The following is a 26,585-nucleotide window of genomic DNA, read 5'->3' on the forward strand; positions in this document are numbered from 1 at the left end:
TAAGAATTATCTTCTTGTCTTCCAAAGAATAATGTAAACACATCTTTTGGAGAGTTCACACAACTAACATTCTTAAAGATTAAAGCCTTTTTTTGTTTCTTGCCAAATATTTCCATTATCCCTAATGATTAGTATGAGTCTGTTTTCTTAATCCCAGAAAGAGTTAAAGGGATTGTAAAGAGGTTTTTCTAAATTTTTTATGTGCATCGGGGACACTGATAGCTTCAATTTGCACCATTCCAATTTTCATTCCAACGTCTGTGGTTCTTGCAATTCCACTAAAATTAAGACATTTTATGACGTCACATTGTAAAGGTCTTTCCAACCTTAAATTTGTCTTCATTAAAATATTAATGTTACCTTCTTTTCTACTTTCAGAAAAAGCCTTTTCTATCACCTACGTCAGAATTCGATTCCATTCACCAAGACCAGAAAGTTTTGCCATTTATAAACGAAATGGAAACAACCCCTGGATCCCTTATCAATTTTACAGTGGATCTTGTGAGAAGACATATGGATTAGCCAGACGTGGAGTGATATTAAGAGATAATGAGGCAGTGGCTATTTGTACGGACGAGTTTAGTGATATTTCACCACTAACTGGTGGTAGTGTAGCTTTCAGTACTCTAGAAGGTCGACCTAGTGCTTTCCAATTTGAAGATAGTCCTATTTTACAGGTAAGGAAAACGTTTCTTTCAGTTTTTGGTAACTCTTGGTCCATCAGGATAACTTTTGTTTTAGTAATGCCTTAGGATATAGTCTAAGGATGTCTGCCCCATGGAAACATTCATTTGGCACCATTGTAGTACCGTAGCCAAAGTTTTTTGGCCCAAAAATGTATAGCTTGGTATGGCTACATTCCCCTATTTTGTATGGCTCTGAAGATATATGGTAGCTCTGCAATCAAACACATGCTCCTTGACCTTTACTTCTGTAAAATTTTCAACCCATTTCCTCCTGTCAGTGGTGCTAATCAGAGTGGTTTGTCATCTGAACGCTTCAATAGAATCTGAAGTCTTACAGAGATGATTCTACAAATTAAAAGTCATTCAACATTGAAAATTTAAACAATCTCTCATTAGGCATTATATGACTTGGTCTGTCTTCGATACGCCATTCTGAAGAAGAAAAGTAGTTAGGCTAGTTTATATGAAATCATGGATGCCTTAACATGGTGAAATCTGGCATTCACAAGCTCATGTCATATTAAGATGTTAATTCAGAGTAAATTTGATGTTGGTTTATATAGCACATGATGAGATCACTTCTACAATACAGAATAATATATTCCTAAACTCAAGGGTAGCTCTGTTAGTTTATATAGCACATGAGATGACTATCAAAGTGTAGAATAGTAAATCTCTAGACTCTAGAGGGTAGCTCTGTTAGTTTATATTGGATATTAAGTTCTGTTAGTTTACATAGATGATGAATCTCACACATGCCATTATCAAATATAAACCAGATTTCTCTATAGAACCTGTAGCGGGTGTATGGAAAACATGTAAGAATGGTGGCTACTGCTTAAATCATACGATGTTTACCTTATTGAACACTACATGGCAATACATTCATTCTTAGATCGTTTACAACCAATTAACAATAAAAAAAAAAATGCATGTTAAAGAAAATGTGTTTAAAGGGACACGTTTGCCATTTTGTAGGTTGATTTGAGTCTTGAATATAATTATGTTAATAGTCTTCAGAAGTACTAGAAATGTACAAAAATCTCTTCAAAAAACCTAAACCTAGAATACCCAGACAATATCAAGAACTAACCATCCAAACTTCAAAATGAAATCCAAATCGGTTGAGTCATTTTTAAAATCTGAATATTTTCAGAACATTTAACAGTACCGTACCACTGTTGCTTTCTATCTTAAACCGGAACTAGAATTTCACCTTCTTTTTGTAATGTCTTTTGTATATTTGAGTGATATATAAGCTTAAAGCATCTAATTAGCTATTTTCATTAGTCTTTTCCACCTGGGACATGTTCTTTAATCTGTTCATATTCTGAGAAAGTTTCTATATTTTTATAAGCCAGAATTTCCTCTTAGTCACAGGTCAGATTAGTCAGATTTATGTCATAGGCCTACAATGCTTCTGAAAATGAAAGTGACTTATTAACTGATAGAAGCTTCCCTAAAGGAAAATATTTGACTTCTGTAAGTTGATAAGTTTCTTGAGTGAAATATTTCATAGGAAATGATCTATTTCCTGGTGAAAAAAAGTTTCTTTGAGAAAAGTTGAAAGTGAAAGGAAATAGTTTGATAGTTTATGATTCATTGACAGATGTCATCCTGGTCTTAAAAACTCTTCTCAAAAACTTTATTGAGTTTTTTTAACAAGCAGAATTTCTTGCTTTTTTGTGCAGGCTTCTTATTGCCATTTATGGTTTCTATTTGATAATTCTTGTCAGACGTCTGTGGTTCTTGCAATTCCACTACAATTAAGTGCTTTATGACATCACTATTGCTAACGCTTTTAACAATATCTAAGGGATTTTGTGATACTGACATCATCAAACGCTTAGTTTTAGAGGAATTACGTAATCCATACACTCAGTGGCAGAGCCAGGTTTACGTCCGAGAAAATATGAGGCGATTATCTGAGATTGCCCGAAATTCTAACCTAGTTATCAGATTTTTGCCTGAAAAACTTGCTTTCTGTAGGGACAGCTGCCTGCCCCCTCTGCCCCCACTTTTGGCCCCGCCACTAGCTAGCTTATAGAAAATATACTAAGTTATTCTTGAGAGATATGTATTTTTGTTAAAATAGGTCAATATAAGGTAACTAACAGTTATTTTCAGAAGCTAGCTTAAAGTGTTTCTAGTAGAACTAGATAGTAAATAAAATGTCAGGAGTAATCTACTATCAGTATCAGTAAGATAAAAGATGGCAGCAGTATTTAGGTCAGAGTAAATAGCTTGAGTGTAAACTTGAACCTGTTCTCTTAACCTACTCTTTATAATTTATAACTGCCAGAAACTTTTAATCATGAGGTTCTGGTACCGGTACTTAATTTACAGGATTTGTCTGGCTACAGCTCAAATTTTTCAGATTTTGATCGAGGTCTTACATGGTACCAATATTTAATATGTTTAGTGCAAACATGGACCTGGTTCTCTTAACTTACTATGATTTATAACTGCCAGGAACTTTTAATCATGAGGTACTGGTACTTAATTTGCAGGATTTGTCAGACAAGAGCTCTTAGAGACTGAATTCTTTCGTGGTACCAATATTTAGTATTTTGAGTGCAAACATGGACCTGGTTCTCTTAACCTATTCTCTCTAATCTATAACTGCCAGGAACTTTTAATCTGAAAAACATTAATTTGTGTCAACCAATATATGTCTTGATGTTTATATTCACCGGTCATATCTGACTTGAACTTATAAATGTCAAGTTACGATGTGGCCTTTGTAGGACAATATCCAGCAAAAGTCTTAGGCATACTTTTCTGTGCAATGTTTTTATACAACATGACTTTCTTGCACTCAAAATTTTAAAGAAAAGAAGTTCTTCCAATTCAGTGACATAATTATTCTCCAAATATAGCACTTTGCAATTCGATTATCTTCCTCTCCTCTCCTTAATCTGATAAAATATTTCATTTCAACATGTTTATAACTAAAAGACCAATGAAAGTGTGATATCAGTGCTGCACCTGCAACAAAACAGTAGCTTTAAGTTAACTGTTATAAGTTATGTTATCAGTAATTATCTTGATATTTAGAGTAATCAATTTGTCAAGGGAGATAATAAATTAGATTGATGTTCTGCATATTCTCACTGCTAACTATAGTTACACTGGTTACTAAGTAACTGTACCCTCAAGTTTGTGACAGAAAACAGATTAATATCACTAATCAATTTGTCAAGGGAGATAATAAATTAGTTGGGCTACCTAAATCAGTGCACTAACTCAAGCTGTTAGAATCTGTTTCTTAATGAGTTTGTTATCAGTACTATCTTGGTATTAATAGTAGTTAATTTGTCAAGGACAATGATAAACTTGCTACATGTTCCGTATATACTCTTGCTGCAGTGGCTCAGTAAGTTATAAGCTTGTTAGCTAACCTGAAGGTCCTAGGTTCAATCCTGGCATAGGTCGAGATAATACCTACAGGCTGTGCAGGTCAAAGATCCCTCGACACATGCTGATGGAAAAAGAGTAGGTTAATGCAGCTTTCCACACAAAATGTTCCTCATTGTACAGTTTAGTCACTGTGCTGTTGAGATCTAACACTTGTTCAGCATGCTAATTGAAACCATAAATGGCCTAGATACTCTTAAAAAAGCTTTGGAACTCTTTAAAAAATGTCCTTGAAAATCATAATATGCACTTGATAACACTGTGCAGTTGAGATCTAACACTTGTTTATGATCTGTTTAAAGAAATAAGCCTGGTGGGATGTAGATTTTATTGATAGAAGCCAGTTGTCTGTCAGATGTATTGAAATGTGATATTTCCTAGTACATACTCTTAGTGTTTATTCTACCATTGGTTATCATGATCTGTTTAATAGGTCACAAAGCTGGGAAGTCTCTATTTTAACAGGTTTCTCTGAGTAATCTCTTGAGGCTCTTTCTCTGTATTACTAGTACTTGTATTCCAATAGCCACTGGGATCTGGAAAACTTTACTAGAACAGGTTTCTCTCAGCAATCTCTTGTGGCTCTTTCTCTGTATTACCAGTTCTTGTTTTCCTCTAATTACTGAGAACTGGAAAACTTTACTTGAACAGGTTTCTCCTAGTAAGTAATCTCGTGTGGCTCTTTCTCTGTATTACTAGTACTTGTATTCCAATAGCCACTGAAAGCTGGGAAAACTTTACTTAGGTTTTCCTTAGTAATATCTTGTGACTCTTTCTCTGTATTACTAGTACTTGTTTTCCTACAATTACTAAGAGCTGGGAAAACTTTACTTAGGTTTTCCTTAGTAATCTCTTGTGGCACTTTCTCTATATTACTAATACTTGTAGCCTATAGCCACTGAGAGCTGGGAAAACTTTACTAGAACAGGTTTCTCTTAGTAATCTCTTGTGGCTCTTTCTCTGCATTACTAGGACATTCTTTACTTAAACAGGTTTCTCTTGTATTCCAATAGCCACTTAGAGCTGGGAAAACTTTACTAGAACAGGTTTCTCTTAGTAATCTCTTGTGGCTCTTTCTCTGTATTACTAGGACATTCTTCACTTGATCAGGTTTCTCTTAGTAATCTCTTGTGACTCTTTGTGTTGGAGTTTTATGTCTTAACTTTCTACATCTGAATTGGCTAATTATGACAGAAAATCCATGCAGTGTGTAATGAGAAAATTTGCCTAAAGCACATGGAGAATGACTAGAGTCACTAGACGCTTTTTCCATGTCAGCCCCTATCACTTGCATCACTGTCACAGGGAAAAACCACAGAAAAAGTTTTCTTATATTGCCACCATAATTTCAAGAAGAGGCATTTTCATCTTACTGTTTCAATAAATATGTCTTGTTTAAAGATTAATAAAATATTGTAAGCTTATGTTATATTTTTCCAGGATTGGGTGACAGCCACTGATATTAAAATAGTCCTGACGCGTATGAATACATTTGGTGATGAAGTATTCGGTGATCCTCAAGTCTTACGATCGTATTTCTACGCCATTTCTGATTTATCAGTTGGTGCTAGGTAAGTCAGATTTTCACAAAATTTCTTCTGTTTGGGTGGCCCATACAGAGACTAATTTCAAATTTTTGTTTGTTTGTTTATTTATTCACCCATTCAATTATTCATTCATTCAATCATTCACCCATTCTTCCATTCGATCATTCACCCGTTCTTTCATTCGATCATTCACCCATTCTGTCAATCATTCACCTATTCAATTCTTTCATTCAATCATTCACCCGTTTATTTACTTATTCATTCATTCACCCGTTTATTTACTTATTCATTCATTCATTCACCCGTTTATTTACTTATTCATTCATTCATTCATTCTGTCTATTCTAGGTGTCAGTGTAATGGTCATGCTAATGAATGTTACACCTATTCTCAGGGTATTGAAGACCAACAGATCTGTAAATGTGAACATAACACCACTGGTTCCAACTGTCAGGAATGTCTTCCATTCTTCAACGACCGTCCCTGGTCTAGAGCTTATGAAACAGAGGCTAATGAATGCAGACGTAAGTATTAATGCTTTCCAAATACCCTCCCCAATGGGATTTCTAAAAATCAATAGGCAGGGGGTTGAATAGGGGCCACAGATATGACAAACGGGGGCTTCACTGGCAATTCTTTCATAATAACCGCGTTTCCACTGAGAATTGTAAAGTAAAGTTAGCTCCAAGCTGGGTTAGAGCCAGTTTAATGCTGAACAAGTTGCGTTTACACTGAGTTTAACTGGCTCCCGAACGACCTTAGCTTCAATCACAAAGTCACATTATTGACAACTCATGATTTACAAGACTACTGTATAAGCCAGTAAAAAATGCAATAGATCGGAAAGACCAGTACACCCCCTATTATTAAACGAGATAAAGCTTGCTTTTTGTGTTTCTACGGTTTAAGTGAAAGCTAGCTTGGCCCCTGATAAATTGCTGAAAGCAAAAACAGGTTTTCGGTTCCCAAAATTTGCCCAGTGGAGTGAAAAGACAGCTATGATTCTAAAGATATAAGATTTATTTAGCATCATATTCATTTCATTTCTGATATTTTTCTATCATGCTTATCATTTGAAGGATAACAAAAAGTAAGTACAGAAATTGACTTCTGAATGAATTAATGCATTTTTTGTGAATTTATTTTCGAATTTCTATATCATTGATCATTTTTTGATTGCCTTACTGTTTGTTTGATATTTGCTTCAACGAAAATCTATCTTATACATAAAAAGTCCAAAAAGGACCAGGTTTCTTGTACAAAATTTTGCCCATTTCTTGTTGCTTTAGGTTTGCTCAAAAGGCAAAAGAATTTACACATACCATTTTTTTTTTTTCAGCTTGTAATTGTAATGGTTTATCCAACCAATGTTATTTTGATGCTGAACTATACAGACGTACAGGACATGGCGGCCATTGTGAAGATTGCCGTGACAACACTGATGGTGTGAACTGTGAGAGATGTCTGGTGAATCATTACAGACGTCAACCTGAAAACAGATGTCGAGACTGTCAGTGTAATGAAATTGGTAAGTTGAAGCAGACATGTTACAATCCAGACAGAAACCATTAGTTTCATGTGCAGCCATATTGTTTACAATCTATTTGTCAAGTTCTGATTGGCTGTATTCACTTGCTAACAATCTAATCAAATCATTGCATTTTCAAAGTAAAATTGATTCAAGTAAAAGTACCGGATTATGTCAAGGTATAAGATGTAGAGTGTTGACTGTATCTTGTGATTGAGAAGAACTTCCCCTTTCGGTAAATATTTGTATCTCCCCAAAATAAGAAATTTTTCAGACGATGAAAATCAAAAAAGGGGAAGCTACTTTTACCATTTTCCTGACAAACTGCATTGTCTGTTAACATTTTCCCAAAAAGGTGCAGAAAAGTAGGATGTAAAACTTCATTTGATTTCATTTTAAGGATCTGAGAGTATGCAGTGTGATGGAACAGGACAATGTAGATGTAAGCCAGGTGTCGCCGGCAGTAAGTGTGACAGATGTGAAACCAACTATTATGATTTTGGTGCACTTGGATGCAGGTAAGACCATTATACATTTATACTAATAGCTCAGCTAGAACAGGTTTGTCAGCTATCCAAAATTCACCTCTGGGTACAATTTAACAGGCATGAAAAAAAAAACACCCCCAAATTTTACAAATGAGTTCTTCCAATCATACATATATAGTTTTATATTGGTAGAAAGAATGCATGTGTGGAAGAGTCCAATAGAAAAATGAGGGGTGTCAAATAGATAACTGACATATATATTTTAATTTGCTACTCCATATACCCTAAAATAATGTCATACCTTCCCTAAAAGCTAAAACTGGTGAGCAAAATTTTGTAATATGGCTTTGAATAATAAAATCTATGTATATTGTAGACAATGTTCGTGTTCAGCAGCTGGTAGTTTAGATGGTGAGTCACGCTGTGATCCTAGAACTGGTTCCTGTTCATGTAAGGTCAACGTCGAGGGTCAAAACTGTGATACGTAAGTCTTGATCTTTTAGTTCATTTTCAATCCCTCCTTGGCTAGTTTTGAAATTTGATTATTCGGGTTATTTTAAACCCAGTTTTTCAGCTTATTGATATATATTTTTCTACCCACCATTAAACCCTGCAGAAGTTTCTTTGGAAACATGGAAACATGGTAAATTCAAGTCTCCAGAAGTCTAAATGCAACTTCAAATTTTATTATTTTAGCTGTAAACCAGGATTTTTTGGATTAAGTGAAAACAATCCAGCTGGTTGTCTCCCTTGTTTCTGTTATGGTCATGCGTCTGTTTGTGATGTATCACCTTCATTCTTCGCTAGAACTATCTCAACAGACTTTGAAACAGGTAAATTATGTGTTATAAACTTTTAGTAACTGATCCGAAAAAGTTCAAGGTATTTTGCAAAGCTCTTGGACGTTTCTATGAAAGCCATGTTGGCTTAGTGATTAAGACACTAAACTGACGGTCCAGGGTTCAATACTTACATGAGTTGATGCAGTTTCAACCCACTTTCTCCCTTTCAGTGATGCAGGTAAGAGGTGCTGACATGGAAAATAGTGGAACATTAAACCGAGGAATACTTGAAAAACGTGAAAAGAGTAGGCAAATGCTGCTGGCCTGACAAAATTTTCCTCATTGCACACTGCATGGTGTTGCCTGTCTTCATTTATAAAAGTAGGATGTAAAATTTCATTTGATGATGTTACTTTATTAATGTGGTGTATGGAAAATTGAAACTCTGATAATTTTGTATGTAGGTAAACAGAGATGGAATGCTGTAGATAGAAGAAATACAGAAGTAGCTATACAATATAATGGTATTCTACAGAATGTTGGTGTCTCGGCACCAGGAGCTGATGCTGTTTACTTCAACGCTCCAGGTTTGTATACGATTAAATATCTCATTAATATGTGATGTTAACAATATTCTATCTGGGGTGTAAATAGAAATTGTCTGAAGATGGGGCCAAAAATAAGAGGGCTTAATTTCACTTTTAAATAAGACCCTTCACAGCCCCAAGGGGGGGTCCATGGCCATGAGCCAGGTATGGCCATTTTCTTTTTGCAAAATTCGTACTCTACATCCTTTTAAAAGGACTTCTGTATATGAATTGATATCCTTATGGATTTCTGCGGCTATTTTTTTTTTATCGAAGGGGAAACAAACAAGGCTTTTTAAAAATTAATTACCAACAAAATACGTCAAATTTTTTATTCTATTTTAAAATCTTAATTCCTTTTTTCAGCACGATATTTGGGAAATCAACGTTTCAGCTACAACCAACATCTGATGTTTAAATTAAAAATAGGGGAAGAGACGGCAAGGGCCTCAGTCATCGATATCATCATAGAGGGGTCTGGACAGCAGATCTCGATACCCATTTTTGCCCAGGGTAACCCTGTACCCACTATTATTAATCAAGACTATAAGTTTAGACTGAAGGATGGTAAACAGTATCAATGGGTACCCACGTTAAAACCTCAAGATTTTATAACTATATTAGCTAATATTACTGGTATTAAAATAAGAGCTACTTATAATGCTGAAGGTACGTTGAAAATAATTTTTATGGTTTTTTTTTTGCTATTGAGTTTGCATATTTGAAGGAACTTTTGAATTTTCCTAAACCAGCAGAATCATGAAATTTGTTATTCTTTTTGGTGCTTAGTTTTGTATTAAAAAAAAATATTTCTATTTAATTTGATTGATTGATTTTGATATTGATTTATTGATTTATTTATTGATTTATTGATTTATTTATTGATTGATTGATTTATTGATTTATTGATTTATTTATTTATTATTTATTTCATTATTTTTATTCATTCATTGACTTATCCCATCTTATAATTATTTTAGGTGTAGGATTTATTGATGATATAAAACTAGAAACAGCAAGACGTGGGTTTGAAGGGGGTGTAGAAGCTTCATGGGTAGAGAGATGTACCTGCCCTCTAGGATATGTGGGTCAGTTCTGTGAGTCCTGTGCCCCAGGGTACAAACGTGACCCAGCTAACGGTGGACCCTTCTCTAAATGTGTCCCCTGTCAATGTAACAACCATTCTGATATCTGTGATGTCAATACAGGTAAGTCCTGTGAGGGATTTTTTTCTGGGTGGGAGGAGAACTTTTTGGCTGGGTATGGCATTATGAAAAGGTTGACCACCTTCCCTAAGGAGGGACAACTTGCCACTGACAGGCAGTTTATTTTCATAAATTTTAGCTTGAAAATGTTGGTGTTATTCAAATTCTGAGTTCTTTGAATTCTTCAATTTTCAGGAAGATGTATTTGTCAACATAATACAATGGGAGCCAACTGTGAACGTTGTAATAATGGTTTCTATGGTGATGCTAGAGGCGGATCTTCTGATGATTGTCAGGCCTGTCCCTGCCCAGGAGGCGGAGCTTGTATTCAGGCAGCCAATAAGGAAGTTGTGTGTACTGATTGTCAAGATGGATATGGAGGTTAGTTGAATAACTTTTCTGACTTTCATGGGTACCTTGTCTACCTAGAATGTACCATGTTTAAATTTATACTTACATTGGTGCTTTCCAAAATCTGAATCCTCATTTTTGGCATCACTATCCCAAAATTGATGTGTGATGAGTCAATTGTATGCTGACTATTTTTGAAAAGGAGGATACAAGGTTAGATAATCAAAAAGATTTAAGCAGAAACAAATTATTTATCAAGGTTAACAACTTGGGTTCACGAGGATCACGTCTACCAGCGGGTCCTTGGCCAAACCTTTTGGCATCAATCTACTGAGGCTACCATACACATTTACAACTTGACTGAACCAATGCGAATAGATGACTTATTCAAGGTCACCAGACATCCATGCACTGACCAAGATAAGAACTGACGACAATATTGAATTTAGATTTACGAAAGAAATGATGTCAAATTCTTATGGAATTGAAATTCTAATGGCGTTGTTGTTTTTTTCAGGTAATCGATGTGAATACTGTACTGATGGTTACTTTGGTGATCCTGAAGGTCGCTATGGTGACAGAAGACAATGTCAGACATGTTTCTGTAATGAAAATATTGATCCTAATGCTGTCGGAAATTGCAACAGGTAAAATTATTGCTCCTGATTCTTAAACATATCTCATATAGAGGTATATGCCCCCCTAGAAAAAGGAGATCTAATGACTTGGAAAAATACCAGTTTGTCTCACATGTCCATAATTAATTCATAATTAGCTAAATTAGAAGAGAATTACCAGCAGAATTCTAAAGAGTGACCGATCAGAAAGGTCAAAAAATCTTTTTTTGTTTATCCAGACTGTACATACATGGACATTTATGATTGGTTAAAACTCTTAATTATATGCAATAAGAACATAATGATATGATTAAGAATACATGATAATTCATTCGAAACACCAATTAATCCAATAGTTTGCTAAATTTAACACTTAAAAATAAGGAAACCCATCTTTAATATTGAAATATGTATTTATATTTTCAGTACAACAGGAGAATGTAGAAAATGTATCTATAATACAGCCGGTTTCTACTGTGAAAAATGTCTAATTGGTTACTATGGTGAAGCCTTGAAATTACCAAAAGGAGACTGTGAATGTAAGTATCACAACATGGCGAGGGGGTGGGGTGGGTCATGTTTTAGGGCAAAGGTCACAAAATTTTGGGCAATCATTGTGATTTTTTGGCTCATGATTTAAGAAAGAAACAAACATATTTTATAAGGATAATAACTTCAATTCATGAGGATCCTCTCTACCAGATGGTTCCTTGACCAAACTTCTTGGCATAGATGTTTCCTAGATTATCCATACCCATTTACAACTGGGTTGACTAAATTAATGTAACGTAAATTTTATGAAAAGATATAAATATTTTGACCATTTTAAAAGTTTCTTATGGTATGTTTTCTCATCTGATGATGACACTTATCTTTTATATTTATTAAAGAGCTGTGCTTATTCCATCATATTGTGTTTGTGATTGTGTTTGATATGTGTTTTTTGTATTGACCTATTGTTTGTGGTATATTTTCAGCGTGTAATTGTTTTCAGAATGGAACAAGAAAGGATATAGGTTGTGATCAGACAACAGGACAGTGTGCTTGTTTACCTCATGTTATCGGCCCTCGCTGTGACTCGTTAGAAATTGGCTTCTGGAATATCAACAGTGGAAATGGTATGTAATTTTTATATCAAGCCTTCTTTTTCTGTAAGCTACCATTGGATTGTAAGATAGATAAATCGTTCTGGCCTTGGTTTTGAATCCAATTATTTATTCATTTATGCAGTTTTCCATTCAATCATGAACACACTTGACATATTCTCATTCATACACTGGATATTGGCTCATACTTTCATTGTCTCATTTATACTCCATTCATTCATTCATTCATTCATTCATACACTGGATATTGGCTCATACTTTCACTCATTCATACACTGGATATTGGCTCATACTTTCATTGTCTCATTTATACTCCATTCATTCATTCATTCATTCATTCATTCATTCATTCATACACTGGATATTGGCTCATACTTTCACTCATTCATACACTGGATATTGGCTCATACTTTCATTGTCTCATTTATACTCCATTCATTCATTCATTCATTCATTCATTCATACACTGGATATTGGCTCATACTTTCATTGTCTCATTTATACTCCATTCATTCATTCATTCACTCATTCATACACTGGATATTGGCTCATACTTTCATTGTCTCATTTATACTCCATTCATTCATTCACTCATTCATTCATTCATACACTGGATATTGGCTCATACTTTCATTCATTCATACACTGGACATTGGCTCATACTTTCATTGTCTCATTTATACTCCATTCATTCATTCATTCATTCACTCATTCATTCATTCATACACTGGATATTGGCTCATACTTTCATTCATTCATACACTGGACATTGGCTCATACTTTCATTCATTCATACACTAGCTTGTCCTTTCATTTATACACTGGCTCATCCTTCCATGCATACATACATTGACTCATCCTTTCATATTCGCATTTGTACTCTGGTTCAAGCGTTCATTTATTCATTCATCCTCTCATTGTTTCATTCATTCATTCTGTATATTATAGGAGGAGAACCATGTGACTGTGATAGAATAGGCTCCACCAATATCACCTGTAATCCCTATACCGGTCAGTGTGAATGTAAAGTGGGCGTGTCTGGTAGACGTTGTGACACCTGTCAAAGATATCACTATGGTTTCTCTATGGAAGGCTGTACTGGTAAGTATTCAACTTTTCAAATGTTTCTTAGAAGATAACTGCAATATTTGTTCAACGTAATCAAGCAATTGACTTCACATTGAGATTTCAGTGCTCTAACTGTCTGTACTACAGCACCTCTTTATATCTGAGACAAGTGTCAAAAAGCTTAGAATCAGCTCTGTTAACCTATATCGGTCTGTTTTCAGCTTGTGACTGTGCTGCAGAAGGATCTCTAGATTATCAATGTGATGAATATGGTAACTGTCCCTGTAGAACCAATGTTGATGGTAGAAGATGTGACCGATGTGCTGAAAATAAATTCAACATCTCTGCTGGCTGTATTGGTAAGAAACTTCTTCTTGGAGCCACAGTGGTTCAGTGAGTGAGATACTTGGTCCAGGGTTCAATCCCAGCATAGGTGGAGATAATGCCTTCAGATTTTTCAACCCCGTTTCCCCCTGTCAGTGATGTAGGTAAGAGGGGCTGACATGGAAACAACGTCTAGTTGTTCGGATGGGACAATAAACTGAGGCCCTGTATGCTACAGGCTGTACACGTTACAGATCCCTCAACATTTGGAAATGGAAAAAAAAGAATGCTGTTGTTCTTTCAAAATTTCCCTCATTGCACACTGCATGGTGATGCCCAATCAGGTGGAAAAGATTAACTCATTTCAATCATTCAATCTTTGAAATTTGAATTTTTAATTTTTGTCTAATTTCAGATTGTCCCCCTTGTTATGATTTGGTACAAGAAAGAGTGAACATTCATCGTGGTAAACTGAGAGATTTGTCTAATCTGATTAATAATATTGAGGCCAATCCAGGACTCTTTAATGATACAGAGTTCATCAACCATCTAAAAACTGTCAATAAATCAGTCAATGTCTTGTTAAATGATGCTCGTGGTGCTTCTAGTAAGTCTATGGATTTTATTTTAATCTGATGATCAATAACCAAGGCTTACAAAGATCCTTTCTACCAGCTGGTCCTTGACTAATCCTCCTGGCATTGCTCTTTCGTCAGATTATCTGTACTTATTTACAGCTATGTACAATAACTTATTCAAGGTCATTCGACTTTCACTCGCTTACCACCATTATAACCCATCATCTTTTTTTTCGGCATAACCAAGCAAAATGAAGTAGTTTCAACATAAACTGATTGTGCTACAGCTTGTCCTCAGACAGCTGGCTCTGTCATCATGTTGCTCTTAGTGATTTGATTCTGTATCTATTTATAGCTGGAGATGGTACTATTGGTAAACAGCTACAAGATCTTCGTAAAGCCTTGAACGATGTCCTGGACAAATGTGCTAAAATCTCCAATAGCATCAACGTCGCTACTGACGTCTCAAGCCAGAGCTTTACCGATATCAAACAAGCAGAGGAGGCTATCGACAGAGCAGAGACAGCTCTGCGAGCAGCTGAAGACTATATAGACAGTGAAGGAAAGATTGCTCTAGAAAGAGCTCTAGAAGCTTTGGATAAATTTGGTAAACAATCGCAGCAGATGACTCAAATTGCTCAGCGTGCTACCAAAGAATCCACACGGTGGGTAAAAAAACCAAACCTTTTGACAGTAATCTTTTCCTGATTATCTCTTTTAAAGGGATTGTAAAGAGATTTGCTAAATTTTGTATATGTAACTGAAACACTGAAAGCATCAATTAGCATCTTTCCAATTTTCTATCAGACGTCAGTGGTTCTTGCGATTCCACTTAACTCAACACTTGGTTTATTGGCATTGATCATTCCTGGGTTACATGAGCCCATATATATCTGAGTCCTCTGAAACAATAATAACTTTGCCTTTTTGCCATGTAAGAATAGTTTACAATTGAAAAAAGTATGCCAATGCCGATGTCTGGGCAAATTTCCCCTCATTGCACACAGAAAGGCCAGCCTTAATTAATCCAATCTGATAAGGATTACTTATAGCTCTTAGCCCTGTTAGTGATGCAGGTTGGAGGTGCTGACATGAAAAAGTATCTATAGTTCTTAGGATGGGACAATAAGCCCATGTTAAAAATCCCTTGACAATGAACATTTCTCTCATTGCACACTGCATGGTGTGCCCATCCCTCTTTAGCCCAAACAGGTACAGAAAAGGTAGAATTCCATTTCATCTCTAAATAACTCTACTTCAGCCAAATGGAAGATGCTGAAAGAATTGAGTTGATGGCTAAAGAAGCTCAGAATACATCACGAGAAGCTTTAAGATTGGCTCAAGAAGCTTTCTCTCAACCTGATAAAACATCTAGAGAAATACAACTATTGAATCAAGAGTAAGTTTATAGCTTTACATACTTTCTCCACAGCACAATTTCAAGCTATTATGAACTTTGTCTGATGCGTTGACTGCAATAGCCATCTTTATTTTATCACAGACTTCAGCGATTCGATTAGATTGCACACCAGGGAATACAGCTAATCAGAGCCCTTGTAAACATTAAGACTTATTGTGTACCTACTTTTTTTAATACCTCTGATTGGTTGTATTCTGGAGGGTACAATCCAATCAAATCACTACATTTACAGTGACTGTGAAAAACGGCTATTGCAATCAAAGTATAAAAAGAAAATGGCCACAAGAATTTAAGAAGAAGCAGTTTTGATGCATTGCCTCATTGTGAAATATGTTTGATTTTCAGCCATGACAATGCGGACAGATTGTACAGTCAAACGGAAGTTATCGCTGAACGAACACAGATCCTGGCTAAAGAAGCTCATGATGATGCTATCAGCCTGTATTCTGAAGCCCAGAGACAGGTTCCTAAAGTTGACGTGGATCAGCTGATAAATGATGTAGATCAGATCAAGGAGGAGGTAGGTTTATTGGATAATTCATGTGCAGTGGCATATTTAGGCAGTAATTTTTGGGCCATGGTCTCTCCATTCTCCAAAATCATGGCACTATATGCCGGACATGACCCTCTGCCCCCCCATTTGGCTCTGCCACTGCCTTGACAGTTGGAAATAGAAAAGAGTAGACTTAAACTGGCAATATTTCCCTCACTGCACACTGTATAGCTTGCCTGTCTTCATAAGCCCAAACAGGTGCAGAAAAATAGGATGTAATACTCTCATTTCATTTTCTCTCATTTGTATTTGAATTCCAGGCTGGAAAAATCAAATCGGAAGCAGAGCGTCTGTTGGAACAAAATGAACAGTTACTGAAGGATGTAGCAGAGAAACAAGGCAGTGCTGAAACTAAACTGGATGATGGGGTCCGACTTCAACAGAGAGCTGATGAGCTCCTTGCTGAAGTAGATGCTGCCAGAGCCACAGCGCGTAATGCTGTTGATCTGGGAGAGAAGACCTTAAAGGAAGCTAATGAGACCCTTGCAACCCTTAAAGGTACGTTAATTTCAAGATGTACTAATCCTCTGCTGTAAGGTTTTGACAGTAAGAAATCAAGAAAAGATGGCAGTTGCTTCACTTCCATTAATTAAATTCTCGTAGCCCCGAATGCAGGCATGACTCTCATAACTAAGTTAGAAATTCATGGAACCTCAGATATTTCGCTCCCACCTCAACCTGGCTCTTCTGCAACTGTAAAGATGCTACAAAAAATAGTTGGCTCATGTCACTGTTTTGATAAGATTACATCATTGCACTCTGATTGTATTTTTTTGCCCAATAATATACAGAAGCAAACTCCATTTCATTTCATTAGACAAATAAAGATCCAAAAAGTAGAAACTCCATTTCATTTCATTTGTTATTCCAGGATTTGATGAATTGGTACAAGAGAGTAAAGGTAAAGCTAATGATGCTCTGACCAAAATACCCGATATTGAGAGGACCATCAAAGAAGCTGAAGACACTACAAAAGAAGCTCAAAATGCGCTCAGTGGAGCTGAATTAGACGCTCAAGAAGCTTACAGATTGGCTCAAGAAGCTCAATCCACTGCTGAAGATGCTTCTGAGGTAAGGGCTTTTAGCGTCTGTAAGCTAGTACTGTTTTATACAGGTGGCCCTGTTTAGGACGAGACATTTAAATATCCTTATGGGAGTTCCATTTTGAGATTTTTCACCAGACCTTGTAGCAGGTCTGTTGATTTGGCTGTATTTGCCAGTCATGACCAATGGGGCTGGCCAAATGACCGGTGGTCAATATCCATCTATCGGACATCAAGTATAGGTTAACCAATACATAGCTTTCAAATTTAAGTCATCTAAATTTTTCACAAGGGGCCAAACATTTCTTAGGGGCTCCCTGGCCCCCGTCTACAGAGGTAAACTTTTCCTTCTTGATACAAATCCAAAACTTAGAAAAGTAGGAAGTAAAACTCTATTTCAATTTCATTTCAGGAGGCCAGTAGAATCCGAAATGAGTCCAACCAGACTAAAGACAAGGCCATTGGATTAAAGGAAGAAGCTGATGATTTGGCTGATGATGTTTCCAATGCTGATGCCAGACTCAAGGACTTGGAAACTCAGGCTGATGAGGATTCATCTCTCTCTAAGGAGGTAGAACAATTATAACATAGCGCTAAATGCATCCAAGTTTTGGATCTGTTTCATGTCGTATCTATTAGGAGCTTATGTTTCCAAGTTTTGGATTGGATTTCCCAGGGAATTTTTTAAACTTGTGCATCCAATTTAAATCAGATTTTCATTGTGACTTTTTTGGAGTGGTATACATTTGATGTAGAGTGACATGAAGACCATGAATTTCTGTTTTCCAGATAGCTGGGATATACTAGTGTTCTTCATGGAACTTTTTCAAGTCCCCTCATAACAATTTTTTCCAAAACTTTTCTACTGGTTGCTATCAAATATACATACATCTGAATAACATTGAATTGAAGAATATTAAGGGATCCAAAAAACCAAGAGTACTTCAAAGTTTGGACTTGTTGTATGCCTAAGTTGTGGTTTATCTTTTACTTTCAGGCGTTAGAGAATGCTAACACTGCCAAATTGACAGCAGAGGAAGCCTCTGATAAGGTTGCTAAAGCTTTACAAACAGTAGAAAATATCATCAGAATACTTGGTAAGATTTGGATTAGCACCTTTAACTTGAGATGACTTACTTTGCTCATATGCCTAAAGTCAGTGGCAGAGCCACCCAATATTCAGGGAATATCTGAGATTGCCTGAATTTCTAACCTATTTATGAGATATTTGCCCCTCTGCTCCCCCTTTGGCTCCACAACTGCCTAATGTCCTATTTTTGAAACTCCCATTTCAATAAAGTTATCCTGATGAGGATAGTCTATCAGAAACATGTTGGCAGCATGAACTCAGTTTTATTGATCAGAAATTTTGAACTATTTTTAACAACTCACTCAATTTTTCAGGTTCATTGGATTCTGCCAACCCAGGAGAACTAGATCAACTCGAACAAGACTTGAACAACATTGAAAAGGACTTGAACGACACGAACATTGAACAGGAATTCACTCAACTGAACGCAGCGAACGAACAAATAAAGCGCAGTGCTCGAAAATACTCTGAAGATTATTCTCAGCTTGAAAAAGACGTGAATAATATAGAAGATATCAAAAACTCTCTGCCAGATCAGTGTTTTAAAAGTATTGAAATAGAATCACCCGCAGCTGGCGGTCGATAACGTTTTTAATACCCTCGTTCAGTATTCTCTTTTTTTTAAATTTTTTTAATTTATCATTTACTCATGTGCCACATTTTTTAAAGAACAAAATTTGTCCTTTTTTGTTTTTGTCAATTCATTTTCTTCAAAATACAACCATTTTTTTTATATGAAATTTCAAATTTTTCATTACATTACATTACGATGTCCATGTAAAATTGGTTCATGGATTTGTATCAAGGTGTCAGTTTACATGATGGCCGAGATATGAAAGGAGAATAGACTTCGAAGGCTACATTGAAAGGGTTGAAAAGATTTTTATAGTGGTCGGAAAGATTTTGATAGTGTTCAACAATATTTTTAGAAGTTTCGAAAGATTCTGATATGTCGAGAAGATTTGTTATTATGGTTGAAAAGATTATGATAGGTTTGGAAAGATTTTGAACTGTCAACAAGATTATTGCAGGGTTGAAAAGATTATGATAGGTTTGGAAAGATTTTGATACTGTCAACAAGATTATTATAGGGTTGAAAAGACATTGATAGGTTTGGAAAGATTTTGATACTGTCAACAAGATTATTATAGGGTTGAAAAGACATTGATAGGTTTGGAAAGATTTTGATACTGTCAACAAGATTATTATAGGGTTGAAAAGACATTGATAGGTTTGGAAAGATTTTGATACTGTCAACAAGATTATTATAGGGTTGAGAAGACATTGATAGGTTTGGAAAGATTTTGAAACTGTCAACAAGATTATTGCAGGGTTGAAAAGACATTGATAGGTTTGGAAAGATTTTGATACTGTCAACAAGATTATTATAGGGTTGAAAAGACATTGATAGGTTTGGAAAGATTTTGAAACTGTCAACAAGATTATTGCAGGGTTGAAAAGACATTGATAGGTTTGGAAAGATTTTGATACTGTCAACAAGATTATTATAGGGTTGAAAATATTTTGATAGGGTAGGAAAGATTTTTATACCTCAAAAGGATATGGTATGTGGATTACTGATATTGAATTTCTACAAGTTCGTAAAAAGGGTTTTTTTCTATCTTTGAGATTTGGTTAAACTTATTTAAGAATTCTGTTGATATTATTGATTCTGATATTATAAAGTATAGGGCTATAACAGTGATGTAACTTTATGTTGTGTTTTTAGAAAATTTCATTTCATCATTTTCATCCTAAATGTTATAACAATACATCATACGGCAAAATCTGAGGGTGGAAAATCCTGAATTTTACAAAAGTTTTTGGGACACAAGTTGAAAGCTTTCACCAGACAGACTTTTGGAAGCATATGCCATACTGACTGACTGAGCTATTTCACTGTTACTTTTTGAAGATTTTGTGGATTTTTGGCTTTATGGACATTACATTGCCCTCCAGTTTGTCAATGCCAAAAGTTATCGGAACTGCTGGAGACAGTGCCAGTTAAAACTCTGTTGTCCTGTTTTGATATCCTACGGTGTTATTTTCCATCTGAAAATTTTGTCAGTCTGTAAGATTGTGTATGATAGTAAATACAATATACAAACTACCTATAAATTATTATGGTATCGTAGAGTTACTAAATATAGATTAAACCAGATATTAGCCTAGCTGTGTACATAACTTATCTCATTTTCCTATCCTGTTTGGAATTCCGAATTTTTTAGGGGTTACTGGTTTCCTGTGCAGTTTTATCAATGGTTAAAGGAGTTTTAATATGTAATTAACTGTGCCTTTAGGTCTAGGTTTTGATATAGGTCCATTTACAAGGGTCTTTTCAGTGTTATCATGTACTTAAACGTGACAAAATTTCCCTAATTGCACACTGTACCACATTGATCACCAATATGGAGCGGAAGATGACCAGGCCATTTTCTTCAAAAGCCAAAAAGATTCTGAATTCTAAACTGGATATGATTTATGTGTTTTAATATTGTAGAACTCTTATAAGTAGAAAACTGGACAGTGGCAAAATACCCGAAACGTTGATATTTTTATCTAGTCCCAAAATGATAATATTAGTATGAGTAGATTTTTTGGGCATTCATGTTTTGGAAAGTAGTTCAGGTTAGCGAGGAAATGAGTCTAAAGTTTAAATTTTTTGAATTTGATTGGTCTCTTATTTGAAAAAATATTTTTGCTTTGTAAAGGGATCCATAGAATGCAAAAACAAATCATTCATGGAATAAAATTTCTTAGAAATATGTGAACACTGTAGAGCAAGCAAAATTGACATACTCAAGGGTGAAAAGGAATTGTGTTCTCAATGAAGTAATGCTCATTTTCATTGCTAATTTGTTTTATACTTTCCAAGCCTTAAAAAAACCCTAGTGTACAGAATTGAGACCCCTCTCCCCTACTCCACTAACTTTGCCCCCCTTGTATAACTTACAACGCATAATATGTCACGTTTTGTCAAATATTCACCCATTTTTACACTTTCTACATTGTTTTGATAAATTTTCCCAAAATTTTGTTTTGAAAAGATAGATTCTCCTCTTTAGAAATTAGCAGAATGAAATATTATGTTTTGAAAGGTTTTTAATATTATTTAGCATTTTAATTTGAGCCATTTGAATGTTACAGAAGACAACTTTGTGGCTTAGGGTGCATTTTGAACCTTAGATGCACCAGTTTTTGTAGCTGCCCTAATTCATACTATGGAATTTATGCAAAAAATTTCATGAAATAGTGTCCAATGTAAAATTTCATTGAGTAAAAAGTTCTACAACAGTAAGATCTAAAATTCCACTTAATGTCATTTGTTGGAAGAATATAGATTATTTTATTTCTGAGGGGAATCTACCTTTAAATCTATTGCTCAAAATTATGCTCTTGAAATCATCTCTTCATGTGTTATTATTGTAAAATGTAGAACTGGGTGATTTCAATGTTTTTATGTGGATCTGATATTTTGTAATTTGATATTTTTGTCATGTAATTATTAATCATCAATGAGATATTATCAAAATTTAGACCTTTTCTGTGTTTCGACCTTAGAGGCTATGTTCAATTGGCTGTTCTGGACAGATGCCTTGTGGGTTTGATTGGTTGTTCTGGACTGCACACTCAATTCACAATTCCATTTGATTGCTGGTCTTGGCAGAAGTGCTGTTTCATTCTATGTCCTTGACTGCACACTCTTTACAGCTGCACAATATGGAGTCGGGTTTGGTTGGCGGTGCAAGACAGATGCACAGTGTGTTTGATTGTTTGTTCTGGACTGCACACTCAAACCTATGTATTTGATTGACTGCACAATCTCTGGAGAGAACACCAGGACTCACACAAGTGCGACATCAAATGCATTAGTGTGGAACGAAAATTGCCAAACCGTTTTCTTCTCTGTTCAGAACTGTTGGCCATTCACAATCAAAAATTCAAATTCTGAGAGGTCCACAAACTATATAGCTTAATGGTGCTATAAATAATATAGCTTTTTGTAATATAGACAATTAATAAATATTTTACAGTAACATATTATGTTGTGTTAAGTTATTGTTGATTTGAATGTTTTCGTATCAGCCTGTTAGGTAAGTAAGCAGTTCCTTAGTAACAAGCACATGCTTATGTCAATCTAACTAATAACTAACAAAAATTTCACAAATTTCCACTTTTTTATTTATGGGTTCTATTAGTTTCTCACTTAAGTACTTATTTGTATGTTTCAACCAGTTCTGTCTGACTGCATTTAAATACTTAAAACTCATAAAAAAAATCCCACAAATTTCAACATTTTCAGATAAGGACTCTTGTTGGCCAGATTTAGCCATCCATGTCTGATTGCATTTAAAAAAACAGGTATCCAATAACAAAAAAACAAAATACTTTTAATTTCTCATGGAAAGTCAAAATCTTAGAAAATTCAAGAAATTTTAATTTTTTCACAGATTGTTTCTCCATATTTAAAAAAAACAGATTGTCATAAACAACAATATTCTTAAGAGTATTCAACAAAGTTAAAATCCACAAATTTCAAGAATTTTTCACTGATTTTAAGCGTTGTTTTAGATCCTCCCGTTGTTGTAATAACTGTTCCATTTTTAATTGGTTCATTTTCAGTCTGTTTTCTAGAGATTGTATTAAAGGACCACTCATAACCTCCATAATATGACAGAGACATTTTGTATAAACTGAAAGTAGAAAGGACAACTGTTAACCCTTTAGACACTACCGGTCACATAATAATATATACCAGAGCAGCCGGTGAAAGGGCTGTTGCCAAGTGATGTCAGATAATTTTCTTGTATACCAGCTGTTCCTTAACCAAACCTCTTAGAATTGATCTTTATTGAATTATCTGTACTCATTTCCATCTGAGAAAGTCAAGGTCACCAGACTGGCAGATGTCAACCATTTGTTCACCATAACCAAGCAATTGACATCATGTGAAGATTCCAATGCTCTTACCAACTGTGCTACAACCCCACCCCTTCTATATATTGTATGATAATTACAAATAGGCAATGCCTGGAAAAATTTCCCAATCAAATTTGTGACCCACCTGATGCGTTTTGTATTTTTGTAATAAGGTCAAGGTCTTTCTCTCTTGTTGTCTGATTATATGCTTCCTCTTCCTCCATACTGAGGATTCTGGGTAATTCTACTAGAGAGTCTAAAGCTGGGGAACCAATTCCAGAACTAGGCACTATATGAACTGGAACTTCTACTCTTTCATATCTGCAATTCAAAAAATATTTAAAGGAAATAAAATAAATCCAATTAACAACAGAGACCAACGCCTTGTTTATAGGGAAACTAGAGAGTCCAGCTTTCAGGGGCAACACAGTTTTATGGGCTAGCCTAGAATGCTGAACCACTGTGCATGCATGCATCCATAATGCATGGGAAACCAATATAGCTTTGAAGGATCAAGGCAAACAAATCTAACGATCATTAATGAAACAGTGGCAATATTATCCATTTGTAATGTTTATTTTCCAATTCGTCCAATAAAATATAACTAATACTAACTGTCCTCCATAATTCATAGACTGAAAACATGTCAGCTGGACTCGATTTTGCTGAAATTTAAGACAAAATACATCATTATAGATACCATCTTACAGCCACACATCCTTATCAATAAATAGAGAAGATTGAGAGTCACTTTATCCAAATAGCTTTGTATTAGGCCGTGTTTTAAAACCAATCAAATCAACCATATCATACAAATCATTAGTTCTGTGTGAATGTACATATTTACAAAACAAAACTATAAAACAGCTATATGCAAGCATGTTCATTGGCTGGTGTGATAATCATGTGACATGGACATTGATTATTTTGATCCTGAATACAATACCTTGCTATTTTTATCTTCGTTAAAAACTGAGAAAATTAAACCAATGAAACAATCATCTAACATCTGATACATAGCTTGTGTTTGAACATCTACAAAATCATATGATTGTAAAAGTAAAGTGGTTTTTAAATTCTTTACTAGTGGTATCCATTTGCACTACTCCAATTTTAGTAGTTCGTCTCCAGCGTCTGTATTTCTTGCAATGCCACTAAAACTAAGCATTTTAGGACATCTCTATCGAAAAAGCCCTTAAATATAATAAGAAGCTTTTGCAATAATGACGTCAAATATTGTTAAGCATTTCTATAATTGCAGGAACCACAGATATCTGACGGAAAATTGGAACGATGCAAAAAAAAAAAAGACATAAATGGCTTAATAGTCTTCAAATCAAAAGGGCCAGACAATATTAAATTGGAACTAACCAACATGTGATGGCCAAACAGTAATATGTGGATGAGAATGATACCATCCTAGAACTCTCATTGGTCTATCTAATTCTTTCGCTAGCATCTATAACAGAAAAATTTGAATTTAATATAATTTTTGATTCTCCAGTCTTAAATTTTGCTTATAAGTCTTGAAACCTATTACTGATTAGCTAAGCTGAACACCTGTTTCTCAGACCAAGGTATGATTGACTTCAAAAATAGCAAACCATGGCCTTAAACACTATTATTTAAAATTGTCCAAGATGCCTCACATATTCCCTGTTGTGTTTGTGGTACCCAAGATAACAGCTATATGACCACATTCAATGTAATTTGCATGCAATTCAACAACCCTTGATGCAAATATCCATTAAATAAGACATGCCATTGCCAAAAGAGACAGACCCATCGTGAAAATAAACAGCTGCCAGAGAGTCTTACCTCTGCCTTGGTAGAAGCATCTGATAATTGTTCTGGTGAAATCTCAACTCTATCTGGTCTTTTATCAGATCTTCTCAACATTATAACAGCTGAAATATGTGATACTTGTTTCTCGTCCACCTAATTTGGTAAAAAAAAATATTTTGTTTGGATTAATTCGATCTTAAAGTATTAAGCTTATAGTTCCAATATTTGGGACCTGAAAACTTAACTGGAGATGAATTAAATGTTGTCGAAATTTGAGTCTTCAAATCTGTGTGTATCCATAATTATTCACGTTTGAAAATTAAAAATTCGACTTGAATTTTAGTGAGACTTTGCCATATATAGAAAACACATATATAGGAACAGACAGTGAAATTTCTAGTTTGAGGTATATTTGAAGGGATTATGCGGTTTTCATGCATTTTAGTACTTCTTAAGACTATTAAAGCACAATAAAGACCCAAATCAATCCCTGAAAATGCCAACTGTCCTTTAATTAAGTTTTCCAGGATAAGGCCTGCAGATAATAGAATTCGAAGGGTTTATAGTTGTTTTCTCATTCTTACAATCAATTTTGTCATAAGTATTGTACTTCTCTAAGTAAAATTCAACATCTTAACACCTATGATAAAAAAAATTTCTTAATATTTTTGTGGAACGAAGCTTAAGGCGAAAGGTACCAAAGACCTAGATCACTCTCACCAATTATCAGACGACTTAGCCCAATATTAAAAGACTAATCAAACCAATGAATACACCCTAATACCAATGTTAACAACTCATTAACAGATTGATTTAACACTTTAATGTGAACTGCTCAGTAGGATTCATTAAAGGATTAGATGATTTGAAGTAAACAGTGAGATATTAAACACCAAGAATAAAAAGACTTCTGATTTAGCCTGAGGTGAACAGTTTACAAAGGGTTTTAATATTAATAAAGCTTCTGATAGCTATACAATAGAATTAAGATCTAGATCTTCATGAAAACAAAGTGCTGAAACTAATTTGGTCTCTTATATTTATAGTCATCTACCAACCAATCAACCGATCCATATTTCACAGGTATTTCTCTTTTATTTTTTTTAGCCCCACTTCACAGCCCCACTTCACAGCCCCACTCCCCCTAAAATTATGTTTTACTCACTTCTCCAATTAAAAGCCCCATGACTTCCTCTCGTTCCGTCGACAAGGCGTGAGTTATACAAACCAAATACGCGTCTGCTACTAATCTAACGCTGTTAATGGCCATTTTTGTAAAGAAAACGTTCCAAAAACCATAAAATGTCAGAAAGAAAATGGAAATGTCTTAAATGATTAATCTACCGGAAGTTAATAATTGTAAACACCAGGACCACATTTCTCGCCTCCAATCGCTGAAGAGCTGTTTCTCCAAAGTGAAATAATCTATAAAATGATCGATTTCTCATCGAATAAGGAAGAGGGAAAACAAAAAAATGTAACACGTGAAG

General features: G+C 35.0%; 2 protein-coding genes across 2 annotated transcripts; one reads left to right on the forward strand and one right to left on the reverse strand.

The window, feature by feature from the left end:
• Positions 1–353: 353 nt before the first annotated feature.
• LOTGIDRAFT_211656 (hypothetical protein) lies at positions 354–23,010 on the forward strand (the record flags this gene model as incomplete). The annotated part of the gene is given in 27 exon segments (XM_009046097.1): positions 354–677; positions 5,544–5,674; positions 5,999–6,174; positions 6,990–7,178; positions 7,579–7,696; positions 8,043–8,150; positions 8,363–8,499; positions 8,913–9,035; positions 9,402–9,704; positions 10,016–10,247; positions 10,440–10,621; positions 11,109–11,238; positions 11,635–11,747; positions 12,186–12,326; positions 13,263–13,415; positions 13,604–13,741; positions 14,122–14,313; positions 14,640–14,949; positions 15,546–15,683; positions 16,050–16,224; positions 16,518–16,755; positions 17,129–17,328; positions 17,713–17,871; positions 18,298–18,397; positions 18,705–19,460; positions 19,701–21,112; positions 21,132–23,010. The coding sequence occupies 25 exon segments, from the start codon at positions 354–356 to the stop codon at positions 18,974–18,976; spliced, it is 4,482 nt and encodes a 1,493-aa protein (XP_009044345.1). The 3' UTR covers positions 18,977–19,460; positions 19,701–21,112; positions 21,132–23,010.
• Positions 22,927–26,365, reverse strand: LOTGIDRAFT_177712 (hypothetical protein; the record flags this gene model as incomplete). The annotated part of the gene is made up of 7 exons (XM_009046098.1): positions 22,927–23,084; positions 23,456–23,631; positions 23,926–23,975; positions 24,257–24,345; positions 24,682–24,769; positions 25,129–25,248; positions 26,261–26,365. The coding sequence occupies 7 exons, from the start codon at positions 26,363–26,365 to the stop codon at positions 22,927–22,929; spliced, it is 786 nt and encodes a 261-aa protein (XP_009044346.1).
• Between the last annotated feature and the right edge of the window lie 220 nt (positions 26,366–26,585).

The sequence above is a fragment of the Lottia gigantea genome (assembly GCF_000327385.1).
Source record: "Lottia gigantea unplaced genomic scaffold LOTGIsca_10, whole genome shotgun sequence".
NCBI classification, from domain to species: Eukaryota; Metazoa; Mollusca; class Gastropoda; family Lottiidae; genus Lottia; species Lottia gigantea.